At 42.2% G+C, this 16,835-nt stretch overlaps 1 protein-coding gene across 7 annotated transcripts in view; it reads left to right on the top strand.

Annotated features, from left to right (window-relative positions):
• arhgap20b (Rho GTPase activating protein 20b) overlaps positions 1 to 16,835 on the top strand; it is a 106,930-nt gene that overhangs the window by 64,770 nt on the left and 25,325 nt on the right. For 5 of the 7 annotated variants that reach the window (XM_068047412.1, XM_068047411.1, XM_068047414.1 and 2 more), the window contains 5 exons: positions 75 to 116; positions 2,869 to 2,953; positions 5,562 to 5,639; positions 8,278 to 8,344; positions 11,029 to 11,217. In XM_068047412.1, coding sequence (XP_067903513.1) covers positions 75 to 116; positions 2,869 to 2,953; positions 5,562 to 5,639; positions 8,278 to 8,344; positions 11,029 to 11,217 — 461 coding nt within the window. Of the gene's footprint in view, positions 1 to 74; positions 117 to 249; positions 327 to 2,868; positions 2,954 to 5,561; positions 5,640 to 8,277; positions 8,345 to 11,028; positions 11,218 to 16,835 lie in introns of all 7 variants that reach the window. The other 2 variants (XM_068047418.1, XM_068047413.1) reach the window with 2 other exon arrangements.

Raw genomic sequence — 16,835 nt, 5'->3', positions numbered from 1 at the left:
TTTAATTTTCCTGGGAGGGAGACTTTATTGCAACATATCAAAAACTTACCTCATCTTTGCTAAATATCTTTCAGTTCTGCAGAAGCAAAAGAAAAATGGCTTTCAGCACTGCAATGGTAAGAGGTTCAATTCTTGTTTACGACATGGTACATGTACTGTTTTATCTGGTGCAGAATGGTGTCTCTGTGGTGTGATTCTGACAAAAACACCTTAAAATGAATATTAACATTTTTGATTTCTTTCTTGAAGTGGGGTACAGTTCCACTGGTGTCGGCCGCTGTCTGCTACCTCGCCATGGGGACATTCTTCATGAGCGAGTCTAGACAGTGAGTATCAACTGGCTATTCGATTGTAGAGGGCATCACAACCTGACCCTAACCTGCTCGCATTCAATTTCTCCACTTTCGCACTTTCTGGGAAGGTTCACTGAAACGTGATCAAAGCTTAAAAATTGCTGTTAGTGTGGTATTCAGGAGTAATCCAAAAGTTACTGCAGGGGTGGGGGGTGGAGTTGCTCCTAATATTGCTGTTTCAGTCTGCCGCTGAGGTCTAGGGCTGCTAGATTTCCATGAGATTGTCAGTAGACAACAGGCTTACTAAATTCACAAAGGTATGACCTAGAAGAAGCAGTGGGTTATGTATTTCACATCTGAAATAAAGCTAAAGCACCACTCTTCCAACGCCAGCTGAGATCATTCACCCATTACATGTGGAGAAAACAAACGTGTTGCATTGATTTGAAGATTATTATTATTTGTTACAAACTATCAGGAGCTGAGCATAAGATAGCAATCGATGGTACTTGAAGATCTGAACATGAAAGGGAAGGTCAAGGTAGTTTGGACACTAACTGGCAGGTGTTTTTGCCCCTTTAATAAATAGTGTAGCTTTAGCATTGCTTGGAAGGCATCTTGCTTGATGGTAGATCTAGTAGACCAGTCTGTATTGCTGGTACTGCTGCTAATTAATCATTTTACTCTACCATGGCTTTGCCCCTCCAGTCCTCAAGATGCAGACAACAAATGACAATTATTCTGGGAAGCCGGGGCTGGAGGTGTCTCCTGTAATTCTAGACATGTGAAAAGCTGCTGCTAACTATTCTGGTTGTGGAGTGAACTTTGTTAATCCTGCACTCTGCTTCTTTCTGTTGCATTGGTTATGAGCATGTCTAGTTCTCCCTCTTCATTCCCCTTGATGTAAGGTGGCACAGATAATTGCTTTAAAATGAACACACAATGGGAGCTTCTGGGAAAGCAGGCATCGACCGCATGGTTCTGTACTGATGGTTCCGATATATGCCTGCACTGAAATGAGAAATTACCTTGTGAAGAGAGGCCTGATTGGCAAAATGGGTGCAACCAATGACCCTCTGAGAAAGCCAGCAGTTCTGTAAAATTATGTTATCCTTTCACATCGCTTCTGTTGTTCAGTGACAAAATTAATAACGTTGTTCTACTTCCTAAAAGACGTATCTATAATCTCTTTGATATATCCGTAGGCAGAAAACTGGCTGACACTGAAGATGTCTGCAGTTTTAGCCTAAAAGAAGCTCTGTGCATTGAAATTGAGGGCCATGCTGACAGTCTATGGTCATGCCATGCAGATGTTTCATATTTTACTGTAGTCTTATTAACAGAGATTGCACAGCCTCCCTGCTGGACATCACCTTCCTCAGGCATATTGCAATTGCCATTACCAGGTAATTGTGTCTGGTATGAAAGACCTGGAGTGACAGCACACCACACATGCCAACTGGCATCTCGAGCACCTCTCCTCTGCTCTTAATGCTCCTTCGCTGCAAAGTCCAGTGCGTTAATATGCTGAATGCAGTCCTCATAGTGGCCAAAAATCTGAAATATGGGGAGGGGGAAGGGTGAAACTGAATCTATGTACCTTTAAATAAATACTCCAACTATCTCAATGCAACCTGTCCATTAGATTGGGTCAAATGAACATGGTGGACCAGCCATGCATTTCTGCAAAAAAAGGGGCATGTACCCCTTTAATACCCCAAACTGCTACATTAATTTTATTTACACCTTGCAGAATATCCCAAAACACATCACAGATAATTAATTACTTCTGAAGTATGGTTTCTGTTACAGTTGTGTATAGTGTCATAACTTGTCAGGAATTCAGCTATCAGGCATTATAAAAACTTTTAATAACATCAATGCAACATATTAATGTGCCACTTGTGATTCTGTTTACATAAAGAATAAATTTGTGCTCAAATACTGTCAGTAATACATTGATAAATGCTGCATTATAACATTAAGAAGTAACAGAGAATCAAGTTCAAAAATTTAAAAAGTGTCATGTGTAGAATGTAACGAGAATTCTCTTCACTATTTGTATTTAGATCTTTTTAAAATTTCATCATTCTGTCGGGTAGGAAGGCCCCAGGTTTGATCCCTGATCTACAGTGATCTCAACTGAAGCACATTTGACACAAGGCTAGGGCGAGGGAGAAGAAATTTCAGGAAATTACATTCCAGGGACTAGTACTGGAAAGTTCATGTGAACATCTGATAATCAGAGAATGGAGTTTTGCCTATCATGTCCTAGTCAAATGGCCTTCTGGTACTCACTGTCAAGACTGATACATGAAAAATGGCTATTTGGCTAAGGTATTGGAGAAGATCCAACAGCAATGAAACTGTATCCTTTTGAGGGAATCAAGAGGAAGAGAGAGAAGAAAGTTGGAAGAATTCATTGCTTAATTTAAAAAAAACATTATTTACCTGTGGAACACATGATTTCAGAACTTCTTTGGTTGCACAAGATCAAAACAGATTGTTCACAGATGTCAGCTTGTTCACAGTTTATGTGTTGAGATTCTAATCATGGCTGTTTGATCTGTAACAGGCAAATCAAAGAAATGAAGCGGGATGAGCATCCAAAGAAAATATCTATGAAGATGCTAGTGATGACAACGCAGAGTGGCGCCTCAGTATGTATTGCCAATTCTAAGTTGTATTTATATAAAACACTGCCAAAAACATACTTTTCAAATTTCTTGGTGTTATGATTGTTTTGCAGATTTTGCTAAAAGTAGATAAATGGCTTGTGCTGAGAAAAAGCTTTAAAAGATGCTGTAAATCATAATTTGTTTTCTTGCCAATTGTCACCTCTTGTTTCCTGGAGACACTGGCTCTTGCTGTAGCACAGTTCCACAACTACCAGCAACTTACCCAGTTGGCCAATTGTCATGTGTGGGTCTGCACAGTGAATGGTGGGAAGCTGTCTGACATTACAGCTGAGGCGGATCCTGTTTTTACTTAATATCTGCATGTGCACTTTACAACATAAATCAATGGGTAGTAACCAGAGGTTGCAGCCTTGGCCTTGTTTTTATTCCTTAATTTGGGGTACTAATTGTAGTTCTCAACTGCTAATCCAGCTGCGATTAGCTAACTCAGCAAAGAAATTAATGTATTCATACCAAACTAGTCAGTGTGTGCATTCAACGGGGCTAGTGAGGGAATGAGTTCTTGGAGCTCATGTATCGAAATATGTGCAGATTCTCAGAAATGGGAGCAGAATTGAATGTTTTGGGAAAGAGATGCAGGGGGAATATGAGGAAGAATTTTTTTAATGCAGTGGGTGATAATGATCTGGAACTCGCTGCTCACAAGGATGGTGGAAGCAGAGACAAAAGAAAATTCGATGGCCACTTGAAGGAAATAAACTGGCAGGGCTACGGGGATCGAGCGAGGGAATGGGACTGACTGGGTAGGTCTGGAGAGCCGGCATGGATTTGATGGGCCGAACAGCCTCCTTCTGTGCCGTAGATAACTCTGGGGGGAATTTTATGTTGGTGGCGAGGGGGAACCAACACTGTGATCCCTGCGTCATCTCTTTTCCGGAGAAGGCCTGCTTTATCAGGCACTTAAGCAGACAGCAGCGAGCTTTCCATAGGGTTTAGGACCCCGTTGATGGATGTCCCGGCCTTGCAGAGCTGCTGACCAATCAGAGGCAGCAGTGGCTGCTGCTGTTGCACCTACCGGAGGCCAAGGAGCATCGCTAGAGCCAGGCCTCACGTAGGTCAGAATTAGAGGGGTCTTGTGGGGTGGGGGGGTCCCGAGGGGTGGGTGGGGGGGGTGGTGGAGGGGGCCGGCAGCAAGTGGGGGGGTGGTCCTCAGCGGGCCCCTCCCTTCCCGATGCTGGGTCCCTCATTCAAGCATTTAGTGCCTTTGAATGAGGGACACCCCCTCCCTTGGAGCAGGGAAGCAGCTCGCATGGTTCTTCTAACTGTATTTCCTGTGCAGTGAAAGGGTCACCCACTACACATGTAATTGCGGCTGCAGCGGGAAGCAGCCCTTAATTGGGGGTTAATTGCCCAGTTAAGGGCATCAATTGGTGGCAGGTTGGGAAGGCCGTTTACAGGCCTTCCCGCCCCGGACTAAATTTTGTTAGAGGCTGGATGCCACCATCCCATCCGATTTTTTGCTCTCCCCACCTCCAAACCCACCACAGGGGAGAGCATAAAATTCCCATCATGACTATGACTATATCAAAAATGATGCACAAAAAGAGATCAGCAAAATGGGGAAGGTGTAGCATGCGAGGGAGGAACAGGTGAGTTTGGACCTATGATTCCCAAAGCTCACCACCACTAGATCTTCCTCACCTCATGTCTGGGTCAACTCCGTTAACAGTGATTGGCATTGATCAGACACTGGCCATTCATTTCTGGGATCGGACATTAAATCCAGTCCATATTACTGTAAGTATCTTGGCTGTGCCCTACTGACAGCCCTCCAGTATCTCCTAAGTGGTGACTTTCCATACACGAGCTACAAAAAGTAATTATCAGCAGGTTATTTCACTGTGAGAGAACATCGGTGGTGAGCCCAATCCTACACTTAAGCCACATCCAAACTCAAAAAGTTTTAACAGAGTACCAGAGTACTGGAACTGCTAGTATGTACACCAGCAAATACAACTCCTTTGAGGGGAGAGGAGAGAAAATATGTCTGCTGGTTATAATGGCCCTATGCAAAATGAACTTGGGCAAACTCAATCCAGTTCCTTCTAGGCATGTGCACTATCTAATTCAACACTAAAATGATAGTTTTATGAAATTCCACTCCCAGTGTAGAGCCTTACTGTGAACGTGAGTGTATTCCCCCTATGAATTTCTATTCATTAAAATCATTAGATGGAACATTGTACGGTGGTGGTGGTGGTGGTGGTGGGGCATGGTTAGGGGTCAGTGTGTATGAACCCAAATTTTCCATGTGCATTCCCAGCAAGCAAGGGTCCATGCTGGAATTCCATAACATTAACTATTATTTTAACAATTTCTGTCTGAGAAGCCATTGGCTTGCGATTGTAAAAATACCAACTTGGTGCTCTCTTGAAGCTGAAATTTAAGTATTTTATTAGGGAAGAGTAGAGGAGTCTTTATCACATCTAGAAGTCCTATAACTGATCTGGGAGTGCTTAAAATGGAAAATGTCCCATTCCCTAGCACAAGCACATTTCGCCTTGAAAAGCACAAAGATAACAATCTGTTCATTTGAAACTGATGTGGATATCTGTTTTTAATTTACTAGGCATTAACACTTATGGTGGGTAACACAGATACAGCGAGAAAGGTCATTAAAATGGCAGCTCAACAGCTCAATGCAAAAGTAAGTTGAGTTGTTTTATGTGTGTGCATCTGTGACTATTTAGAAACCATTAAATGCTGAATATTTTTAAACAGCAGATCTCCCATGGTGCTGCTCACAGATGATTTTGAATCTTAAGTGATGATGCTTGGCTGCTAATTTTGTTTCAATAAGCAAATCCAGATGGTAACTACTTAACATCTGAGGTCTATCAAAGGGCAATTATAAACATGTAAATTTTAGGTACTAGGTCAGTGAGTGGCATTATTCTTTTACGCTTACACTTTGTTATAGGTGCAAAGTAATATTTAGAGTGTGATATCTCATGAATTGCAGACAGATGCTAGATGCAAAATTGTATCTATAAACCAAAGGATCACCATTGGCATTGCTCACTGAGTTAGAGGTTACATTTTTCCAAGAGACTGTGATTGGGGTGACAAATGTTACAATTTTCAACACGTGGAAAATCCAACATGGCGACTGTGAATTTCTGTATAATTTGATTGCTTTAGCTATGCCTTTCTTGCTGAGGTTGCTGAGCTAACGTTGGTGCTGGGAGATGACTTAATTCCGCGCATGCGCCACTTAGTCCTGGCAAGATGTAACTGCGCATGTACGCATTTTGGCACACTTGGATGACGTCAGCGGGCTGCGGTGTTGTCAGGAATCACTTTGTTCTTTTATTAGCAAGTCTGACCAATGTTAATTCATAGCTTTACGAGCTTCATGATTGGTGGTTTGCATTCCTGCTTGCTACTTACTGATTGTTCAGTCATATGTTAATTTATAATGATCGGAGAATTATAGTATGTAATGCAGAATGTTTTATTTTGCTTCTATGGTGGAGATGTGTTACCTGTCCTGTTCCTTTAAGGCCATAAGGTCCATTCATTTAAGTAAACACAGCCTGGCGTCACTCAGAATTTAGTTGTTGTTTGTCGATTGAAGTGTTTCAGGCTGCAGCTTTGAAGTGCACATAGCAAGTTAATAAATACATTAACTTGAAATGTTTGTTTGTGCACCACAAGAGAATCTCAACAATATTAAACTAGTGAAGTAAATAGCCACATTGCAAAATATGGACTTCATTAAAAATACTCTACATCAACTTTTAAATACTTGAAGCTATCTGTACGTGTAGGCGTACACCTATATCACCAATAAAATCACTAAAAAATATGACATCATTTTAAAACTTCACCAACAAATGCAAACAGAACTAATTGAAGAAAGCTAACCCCAGTGAAATACAATACTGGCTTCAAGTTTGAAGAATCTCAGACAATTAACCATTTGCTCACTATAAATTCCTATGTCCAAGTATATGCTGATAATATAACCTCCTTCACCAACATGCACTAACTGAAGAAATCATGGCCAACAGCAACCCTCTGGGTGTCCTAGTGCATGAACTAGAAAAGGCTAGTATGCAGGTACAACAAGTAATTAGGAAAGCTAATAGAATGTTATCATTTATTGCAAGGGGAATTGAATACAAAAGTAGGGAGGTTATGCTTCAGCTATACAGGCCATTAGTGAGACCACATCTGGAGTACTCTGTGCAGTATCGATCTCCTTATTTAAGGAAGGATGTAAATGCATTGGAAGCAGTTCAGAGAAGGTTTACTGGACTAATACCTGGAATGGGTCGGTTGTTTTATGAGGAAAGGTTGGACAGGCTAGGGCTTGTATGCGCTGAAGTTTAGAGAAGAGTAAGAAGCGACTTGATTAAAACATATAAGATTCTGAGGGATCTTGTCAGGGTGGATGTAGAAAGGATGTTTCCTCTTTTGGGAGAATCTAGAACTAGGGGTCACTGTTTAAAAATAAGGGGTCACCCATTTAAGACAGAGATGAGGAGAATTTTTTTCTCTGAGGGTTGAGTCTTTGGAACTCTCTTCCTCAAAAGGCAGTGAAAGCAGAGTCTTTGAATATTTTTAAGACAGAGGTAGATAGATTCTTGATAAGCAAGGGTGTGAAAGGTTATTGGGGTATGCGACAATGTGGAGTTGAGGTTACAATCAGATCAGCCATGATCTTATTGAATAGCGGAGCAGGCTCGAGGGGCCGAGTGTCCTACTCCTGCTCCTAATTCATATGTTCATATCTTCAGATGTCCATCTTCACTGAATGTCACTTGTCCATCAGCCCTCACATCCCCAGATATACCACTGAATTCAAGATTTCATGTCAGGATCTCTTATTCCCAAACAGTCAGAAATGTGAAGGCATGCAAGTTGTAGCAGTAATCCTCTCCATCAACTTGCATGAGAACCTGGAAAACCTCAGACGGACAAAGTGATTGGGAAATACTGTGACCTCACTCCCCACCGCGTCCACTGTGTATGTAGATCCCTTCACCCTCACTGACCACATTCCCCCACATGTGCAGGAAACAGCACACCCAATAGCTCACCACCCATGCATAAGCATAAATCCCCTCTTGCACACCTCAGTAAACGTTTTTCGTAACTTGCATCCACTTAACAGAAACAAGTAACCTCCCCGTCCCACATTTACCAACAATTAAGCCACAGTCACCTTCACACCCCACCCAATAACCCCACAACAGAATAGAAATCCTGATCCTTGAAGTACTATTTGCCAGCCCCTGTTCCTGTGAATTGATTCTTGCTTTCTTTTTTAAAACAACCAGGACAGAGCTACTAATCATCAGCTTTGGGTGATTTCGGGAAAAGAGGCTACACCCTACCCACTGATTGGTAAGCGTTGTCTTTAAGACTTTTTATCTTGTGATTAGGTGATATGGTTAGCAATCCATAAAAAGGACAAGCTTGGCTTCTGTATGGAGGCAGAAACATTTCACTTGCTGGGGAACTCCAGTGATGGTCTAGTGGGTAATGGCACACTTGGTGCAGTAATAAATTATATGCACCAAATTCGATCCTGATGCAAAAGCAAAATACAGAGGATGCTGGAAATCTGAAATAAAAACAGAAAATGCTGCAAATGCTTATCGGGTCTGTCATCATCTGTGAAGAAACAGAGTTAATGTTTCAGATCAATGACCTTTCATCAGGACATTTTGCTACATTATACATCACCTGCCACCTTGTTGCCCACTCAGTTAACCTGTCTATATCTCATTGCAGCCTCTTTGTGTCCTTCCCACTGCTTACATTCCCACCTAGCTATGCATTATCAGAAAATTTAGATACATTACTTGGACCCTTTGTCTAGCCATTAATATAGATTGTAAATGGCTGACGCCCCAGCATTGATCCTTGTGGCACTCCATTAGTTACAGCCTGCTAACTTGAAAATGCCCCCTTTATATCCCTACTCTCTCTGCTTTCTCTTGATTAACCAATTTTCCAACCATGCTAATATATGACCCCCCAACTCCATGAGCCTTTATCTTGTGTATTACCCTTTTGTGTGGCACCTTATCGAATGCCTTTTGGAAATTCAAGTATACCACATCCACTGGTTTCCCTTTATCTATCCTGCTAGTTCCATCCTCAAAAAACTCTAATACATTTTTCAAACAGGATTTCTGTTTTATAAAACCATGATGACTTTATCTGATCATACTATGATTTTCTAACTGCATTGTTACGACCTACTTAATAATAGATTCCAGCATTTTCCCAAAGACTGATGTCAGAATAACAGGCCTGTAGTTCCCTGTTTTCTCTCTCCCTCCTTTCTTGAATAGCAGTGTTACATTTGCTAACTTCCAATCAACAGGAATTGTTCCACTATTTCTGCAGCCACCTCTTTTAGAACCCTAGGATGAAGACCATCAGCTCCTGGGGATTTGTTGGCTTTAGTCCCAAAAGTTCCTCCAATATGTTTTCTCTGCTGTTATTAATTACTTTAAATTCCTCAATCTTAGTAACCCTTGATTACCCTTTATTTCTGGCATGTAATTTGTGTCTTCTACTATGAAGATAGTCACAAAATCTTTGTTCAATCTCTCTGCCATTTCCTTATTCCCCATGTTAATTTCCCTTGTCTCTGCCTCTAAGGGACCAAAGTTTATTTTAGCTATTCTCCTTTTTATATACTTGTAAAAGCTGTTACAATCTGTTTTAATATTCCTGGCTAGTTTTCTCTCATATTCTACTTCCTCCCATTTTTTCAACTTTTTGGTCACCCTTTGCTGATATCTAAAACACTCCCAATCCTCAGGCTTACTACTATTCTTGGAAATAGTATAAGCCTCTTCTTTTAATTTAACAATTTCCTTAACTTCTCTAGTAAACCACAGATGGATCTTTCTTGCTGAATCTTTGTTTTTTAATGGAATGTATTTCTGTTGAACATTTTGAAGTGTTTCTTTAAATAATTCCCACTGTTTTATTTACTGCCATACCTTTTAGTCTATTTACCCAATTTACCCCTTAGTCCCCTCATACATATGTAATTAGCTTTGTTTAAGTTTAAGATTCTTGTGTGAGACTGGAGTATGTTGCTTTCAAACTTAATATGGAATTCAATCGTATTATGATCACTTTTTCCCAGAGAATCTTCTACTGTGATATTACTAACTAAACCTGCCTCATTGCACAATACTAAAATAACTTTATCCGTAGTTGGTTCCACAACATATTGTTGCAGGAAACTTTTGCAAAAGCATTCTATAAATTCATCTTCCAGACTACCTTTGCCAATTTGATTTTTCCAATCTATATGAAGATCACACTTAGAGTACTTCACACAGTTCTGGTTGCCATATTATAAAAAGGATATAGAGGCACTGGAGAGGGTGCAGAGAAGATTTACAAGGATGATACCAGAAATATGTGGATATATATATATATATCAGGAAGGGATGAACAGGCTGGGTCACTTTTTCCTTGAAAATAGAAAGCTGAGGGGTAAACTAACAGAGATCTTTAAAATAATGAAAGGTTTTGATAGAGTGGGTACAGAGAAAATGTTTCCACTTGTGAAGAAGAGCATAACTAGAGGCCATCAATATAAGATAGTCCAAGAAATCCATTAGGGAATTCAGAAGAAACCTCTTTACTCAGAGTGGTTGAAGTGAAGAGTATAGATGCATTTAAGACAAGCATATAAGGGAGAAGGAAATAAAGGGTTACGATGATAGATTTAGATGAGGAAAGATCGAAGGAGGCTCAAGTGGAGCCAGCATAGTCTGGTTGGGCTGAATGGCCTGTTTTTGTACCATATATCCTATGTAATATTCCCATTACCTGCTATTTTTCCCCAAAACAAACTAAGATGTCTTAAAATTAACTCCTTTGCTCTTTGAATCGTGCCATGGAATCTTTTACATCTATTTTACTTGTAGAGTTGCAAATTGAGGGTTCTAATGCTGTACTAATACTGTTTAGAAATCTGAGGGAAACCAGTAATTCCATTGTAAATTGCTTATTGCTCCAAGCTCAATGAATGAGTTTTCCATTTTGTTTTTCAGGGCACGAGCAGCCATTTAGTGTAATAATGAACTGCCTCAGAGACTTTACTGCACACATGGAGAGGTCTGATACAAATGTCCAATCGCGCAGTGATAAGAGATCTATCCTCTTTGAGGACCTCCCAAAGGCCAAACAATGTCAGTTTATTCTGAAACCAAGGCCCCAGCCAGGCATCCCTGTGACCAGAGGTGAGTGACGAATGAAATAATCAAAAACATTTATTCAGGAAAGAAGGGGAAGTTTTCATTTAAAACACATCTGGTAAGATTTCACGGAAGTGCCTCAAAACTTTTCACATTCGGTGCTTTTTTGAAGTGCTGATGTTATGTGGACACACATGGCAATCCCTTTGCACACAGCATGATCACACAAATCACAATGAGATGAAAGACCATTTAATCTGTTCTTGGTTGCTAATTGAAGGAGGAATGTCAGACAGGACATCAAAGAACAAAGAACAGTACAGCACAGGAACAGGCCATTCGGCCCTCCAAGCCTGCGCCGATCTTGATGCCTGCCAAAACTAAAACCTTCTGCACTTCCAGTGACCGTATCCCTCTATTCCCATCCTATTCATGTATTTGTCAAGATGCCTCTTAAACGTCGCTATCGTACCTGTTTCCACCACCTCCCCCGGCAGCAAGTTCCAGGCACTCACCGCCCTCTATATAAAGAACTTGCCTCGTACATCCCCCCTAATTTGCTCCTCGCACCTTAAACCTATGTCCCCTAGTAACTGACTCTTCCACCCTGGGAAAAAGCTTCTGACTATCCACTCTGTCCATGCTGCTTATAACTTTGTAAACCTCTATCATATCGCCCCTCCACCTCCGTCATTCCAATGAAAACAATCTGAGTTTATCCAACCTCTCCTCATAGCTAATGCCCTCCAGACCAGGCAACATCCTGGTAAACCTCTTCTGTATCCTCTCCAAAGCCTCCATGTCCTTCTGGTAGTGTGGCGACCAGAATTGCATGCAATATTCCAAGTGTGGCCTAACTAAGGTTCTGTACAGCTGCAGGATGACTTGCCAATTTTTATACTCTATGTCCCGACCGATGAAGGCAAGCATGCCGTATGCCTTCTTGACTACCTTATCCACCTGCGTTGCCACTTTCAGTGACCTGTGGACCTGTACGCCCAGATCTCTCTACCTGTCAATACTCCTATTTACTGTATACCTCCCACCTGCATTAGACCTTCCAAAATGAATTACCTCACATTTGTCCGGATTAAACTCCATCTGCCATTTCTCCGCCCAAGTCTCCAACCGATCTATATCCTGCTGTATCCTCTGACAATCCTCAACACTATCTGCAACTCCACCAACCTTTGTGTCGTCTGCAAACTTACTAATCAGACCTGCTACATTTTCCTCCAAATCATTTATATATACTACAAACAGCAAAGGCCCCAGCACTGATCCCTGCGGAACACCACTAGTCACATCCCTCCATTCAGAAAAGCACCCTTCCACTGCTACCCTCTGTCTTCTATGACTGAGCCAGTTCTGTATCCATCTTGCCAGCTCACCTCTGATCCCGTGTGACTTCACCTTTTGGATTAGTCTGCCATGAGGGACCTTGTCAAAGGCTTTACTGAAGTCCAAATAGATAACATCCACTGCCCTTCCTTCATCAATCATCTTTGTCACTTCCTCAAAAAACTCAATCAAATTAGTGAGACACGACCTCCCCTTCACAAAACCATGCTGCCTCTCGCTAATAAGTTAGTTTGTTTCCAAATGGGAGTTAATCCTGTCCCAAAGAATCCTGTCTAATAATTTCCCTACCACTGACGTAAGGCTCACCAGCCTGTAATTTCCTGGATTATCTTTGCTACCCTTCTTAAACAAAGGAACAACATTGGCAATTCTCCAGTCCTCTGGGACCTCACCTGTAGCCAATGAGGATGCAAAGATTTCTGTCAAGGCCCCAGCAATTTCTTCCCTTGCCTCCCTCAGTATTCTGTGGTAGATCCCATCAGGCCCTGGGGATTTATCTACCTTAATGCTTTGCAAGACACCCAACACCTCCTCCTTTTTGATAATGAGATGAATGGGACTATCTACACTCCCTTCCCTAGACTCATCATCCATCAAGTACTTCTCTTTGGTAAATACTGATGCAAAGTACTCATTTAGTACCTCGCCCATTTCCTCTGGCTTCACACATAGATTCCCTTCTCTGTCCTTGAGTGGGCCAACCCTTTCCCTAGTTACCCTCTTGCTCTTTATATACATATAAAAAGCCTTGGGATTTTCCTTAATCCTGTTTGCCAATGACTTTTCATGACCCCTTTTAGCCCTCATGACTTCTTGCTTAAGTTCCTTCCTACTGTCTTTATATTCCTCAAAGGATTTGTCTGTTCCTAGCCTTCCAGCCCTTACGAATGCTTCCTTTTTCTTTTTGACTAGGCTCACAATATCCTGCGTTATCCAAGGTTCCCGAAACGTGCCAAACTTATCCTTCTTCCTCACAGGAACATGCTGGTCCTGGATTCTAATCAACTGACGTTTGAAAGACTCCCACATGTCAGATGTTGATTTACCCTCAAACAGCCGCCCCCAATCTAAATTCTTCAGTTCCTGCCTAATAGTGTTATAATTTGCCTTCCCCCAATTTAGCACCTTCACCCAAGGACTACTCTTATCCTTATCCACAAGTAGCTTAAAACTTATGGAATTATGGTCACTGCTCCCGAAATGCTCCCCTACTGAAACTTCGACCACCTGGCCGGGCTCATTCCCCAATACCAGGTCCAGTACAGCCCCATCCCTATTTGGACTATCTACATATTGTTTCAAGAAGCCCTCCTGGATGCTCCTTACAAATTCTGCCCCATCCAAGCCTCTAGCACTAAGTGAGTCCCAGTCAATATAGGGGAAGTTAAAAAATCATCCACCACTACGACCCTGTTACCTTTACATCTTTCCAAAATCTGTCTACATATCTGCTCCTCTACCTCCCACTGACTGTTGGGAGGCCTGTAGTAAACCCCCAACATCGTGACTGCACCCTTTCTATTCCTGAGCTCCACCCATATTGCCTCGCTGCATGACCCCTCCGAGGTGTCCTCCTGCAGTACAGCTGTGATATTCTCCTTAACCAGTAATGCAACTCCCCCACCCCTTTTACATCCCCTTCTATCCCACCTGAAGCTTCTAAATCCCAGAACATTTAGCTGCCAATCCTGTTCTTCCCTCAACCAATTCTCTGTAATAGTAACAGCATCATATTTCCAAGTACTAATCCAAGCTCTAAGTTCATCTGCCTTACCTGTTATACTTCTCGCATTGAAACAAATGCACTTCAGACTACCAGTCCTGTTGTGCTCCACAACATCTCCCTGCCTGCTCTTCCTCTTAGTCTTACTGGCCTTATTTACCAGTTACCCCTCATTTATTTCACTTGCTGTCCTACTGCTCTGGTTCCCACCCCCCTGCCACACTAGTTTAAAACCTCCCGAGTGACGCTAGCAAACCTCGCAGCCAGGATATTTGTGCCCCTCCAGTTTAGATGCAACCCGTCCTTCTTGTACAGGTCTCATCTGTCCCTGAAGAGATCCCAATGGTCCAGATATCTGAAACCCTCCCTTCTACACCAGCTGTTCAGCCACATGTTTAGCTGTACTATCCTCCTATTTCTAGCCTCACTGGCACGTGGCACAGGGAGTAATCCCGAGATTACAACCCTGGAGGTCCTATCTTTTAACTTTCTACCTAACTCCCTAAACTCCCCTTTGCAGGACCTTGTCACTCTTCCTGCCTATGTCATTGGTACCGATGTGTACCACAACCTCTGGCTGTTCACCCTCCCCCTTCAGAATGTCCCCTGTCCGTTCAGAGACATCCTTGACCCTGGCACCATGGAGGCAACATACCATTCTGGAGTCTCTTTCACATCCACAGAAGCGCCTATCTGTGCCCCTGACTATAGAGTCCCCTATAACTATTGTTCTTCTGTGCTTTGTCCCTCCCTGCTGAACAGTGCCAGCCGTGGTTCCACTGCTCTGGCTGCTGCTGTTTTCCCCTGATAGGCCATCCCCCCCCAACAGTATGCAAAACAGTATACTTGTTAGAGAGGGTGATAGCCACAGGGGATTCCTGCACTGACTGCCTGCCCCTTCTAGCGGTCACCCATCTATCTGCCTGCACCTTGGGTGTAACCACTTCTCTAAAACTCCTGTCTATGACACTTTCTGCCACCTGCATGCTCCTAAGTGCATCCAGTTGCTGCTCCAACCGATCCATGCGGTCTGTGAGGAGCTGCAACTGGGTACACTTCCTGCAGCCGTAGTCATCCGGAACGCTGGAAGCGTCACGGACCTCCCACACCTCATAGGTGAAGTACTTCACCCTTCTAACTGACATTTCTAGCACTAATAAATTAATTTAAAATAAATAAATACTTATTAAATCCTTACTAATTTGTTATAATTAACTATATGGTCCCTAGTGCTTGATTCCTACCATAAATATTAAATGCTAACTAAATACAGTAATCCCCTCCCTCTGATTTAGTTACTCTACTTATTAGTTAATTAGGGTTTTAATCAATTTTTATCAATCTTTTATTTTCAAATTCAGTAAAAAAATTCCCTACCAGCCAATCAGGTCACAGCTTTCCTGTGACATCACTTTCAGTTTTTTTACCAGAGGTAAGTCTTTTTTTATACTTACTGGTCTGGAACTCCGCCCTCCGAGTCTTCTCCCAGTCAGCTGTGCTCTTTGGAAGCTTTCGGCTCCCCTTACTCTGAGGACAGGTAGGAAATGAAAGGAGCTCCTCACTCCCTCCTTACTGAACTTCCTCGGTTACCAAACTTCCACTATAGCACTCTAATGTAACCCAAGTCAGCACTCCAATGCAAACAAAGTCAGCACTGTAAGATGACTCACTTTTATACTGACTGACTCTAGCCCCCTAAAAACTGGTTTAAGCCAGTTATCTAATTAACAAAGTGCAGCTGCAAGCAGAGCCAGAGTGAACCCTATTAAAAGCTGGTCTAAAACTCACCTTCTCCAACCCTAACAGCAATTGTTAAATTAATCTGCTGAATAAAAGACAGATTAGATTTAAGATAAAATTAACCCTTAATTATCCTCAGTTACCAAACTTCCACTATAGCACTCTAATACAACCCAAGTCAGCACTCCAGTGCAAACAATCAGGAGAATGCCCTGCTCCTCTTTGAGTGGTGTTATGGAATCTTTAACATTCATCTGGGCATGTTGATGACATTGGCTTATCATCTCATTGCAATACCTTCAACAATGCAGAATTTCCTCACTATTGCATCGGTGCATCAGTTTAGATTCCTCCTATTAATGATCAGGGTTTTTAGCCCACAGTCCACCTGGCAGCTTTTGCAAATAAAAGTTCATGCAAGCCAGGCCCCTCCCCTTTCAATATCGCTTCTCTTGAGGCCAGCTACTCTTACAGGTGATTCCAGCCACTGCATATTGTAGGCGTGAACTTCCACAAGAACAAGAATCCACGCTTTTGCAATGGCTTGAGTCAGAACCATTAGAAACAGTACTAGTGGCCCTGATGGGAGAGAGGAGGGGAGGCAATGAAGGAGAAAGGGAAAGAGAATGAATGGTATTGAAGGAGAGAGGGCAGGGGAAATAGATAGGAGAGGAGAGGACCTAAAGCTGGGAGCAGTGATTTGCAGAGGAAATTGTGATCAAACTTTACAGTGTTTTGGTCAAACTGCACCTTAAGAACTAGGTCCAGTTCTGATCGCCAAGAAACAACAGAGACATTCCAGCTTTGGAGGCAGTGCAGTGTTCAGCCACTTGGCCGA

This window comes from Heterodontus francisci, chromosome 15 (assembly GCF_036365525.1).
Source record: "Heterodontus francisci isolate sHetFra1 chromosome 15, sHetFra1.hap1, whole genome shotgun sequence".
Taxonomy (NCBI): domain Eukaryota; kingdom Metazoa; phylum Chordata; class Chondrichthyes; order Heterodontiformes; family Heterodontidae; genus Heterodontus; species Heterodontus francisci.
This window is presented reverse-complemented; position numbering and strand designations above follow the sequence as displayed.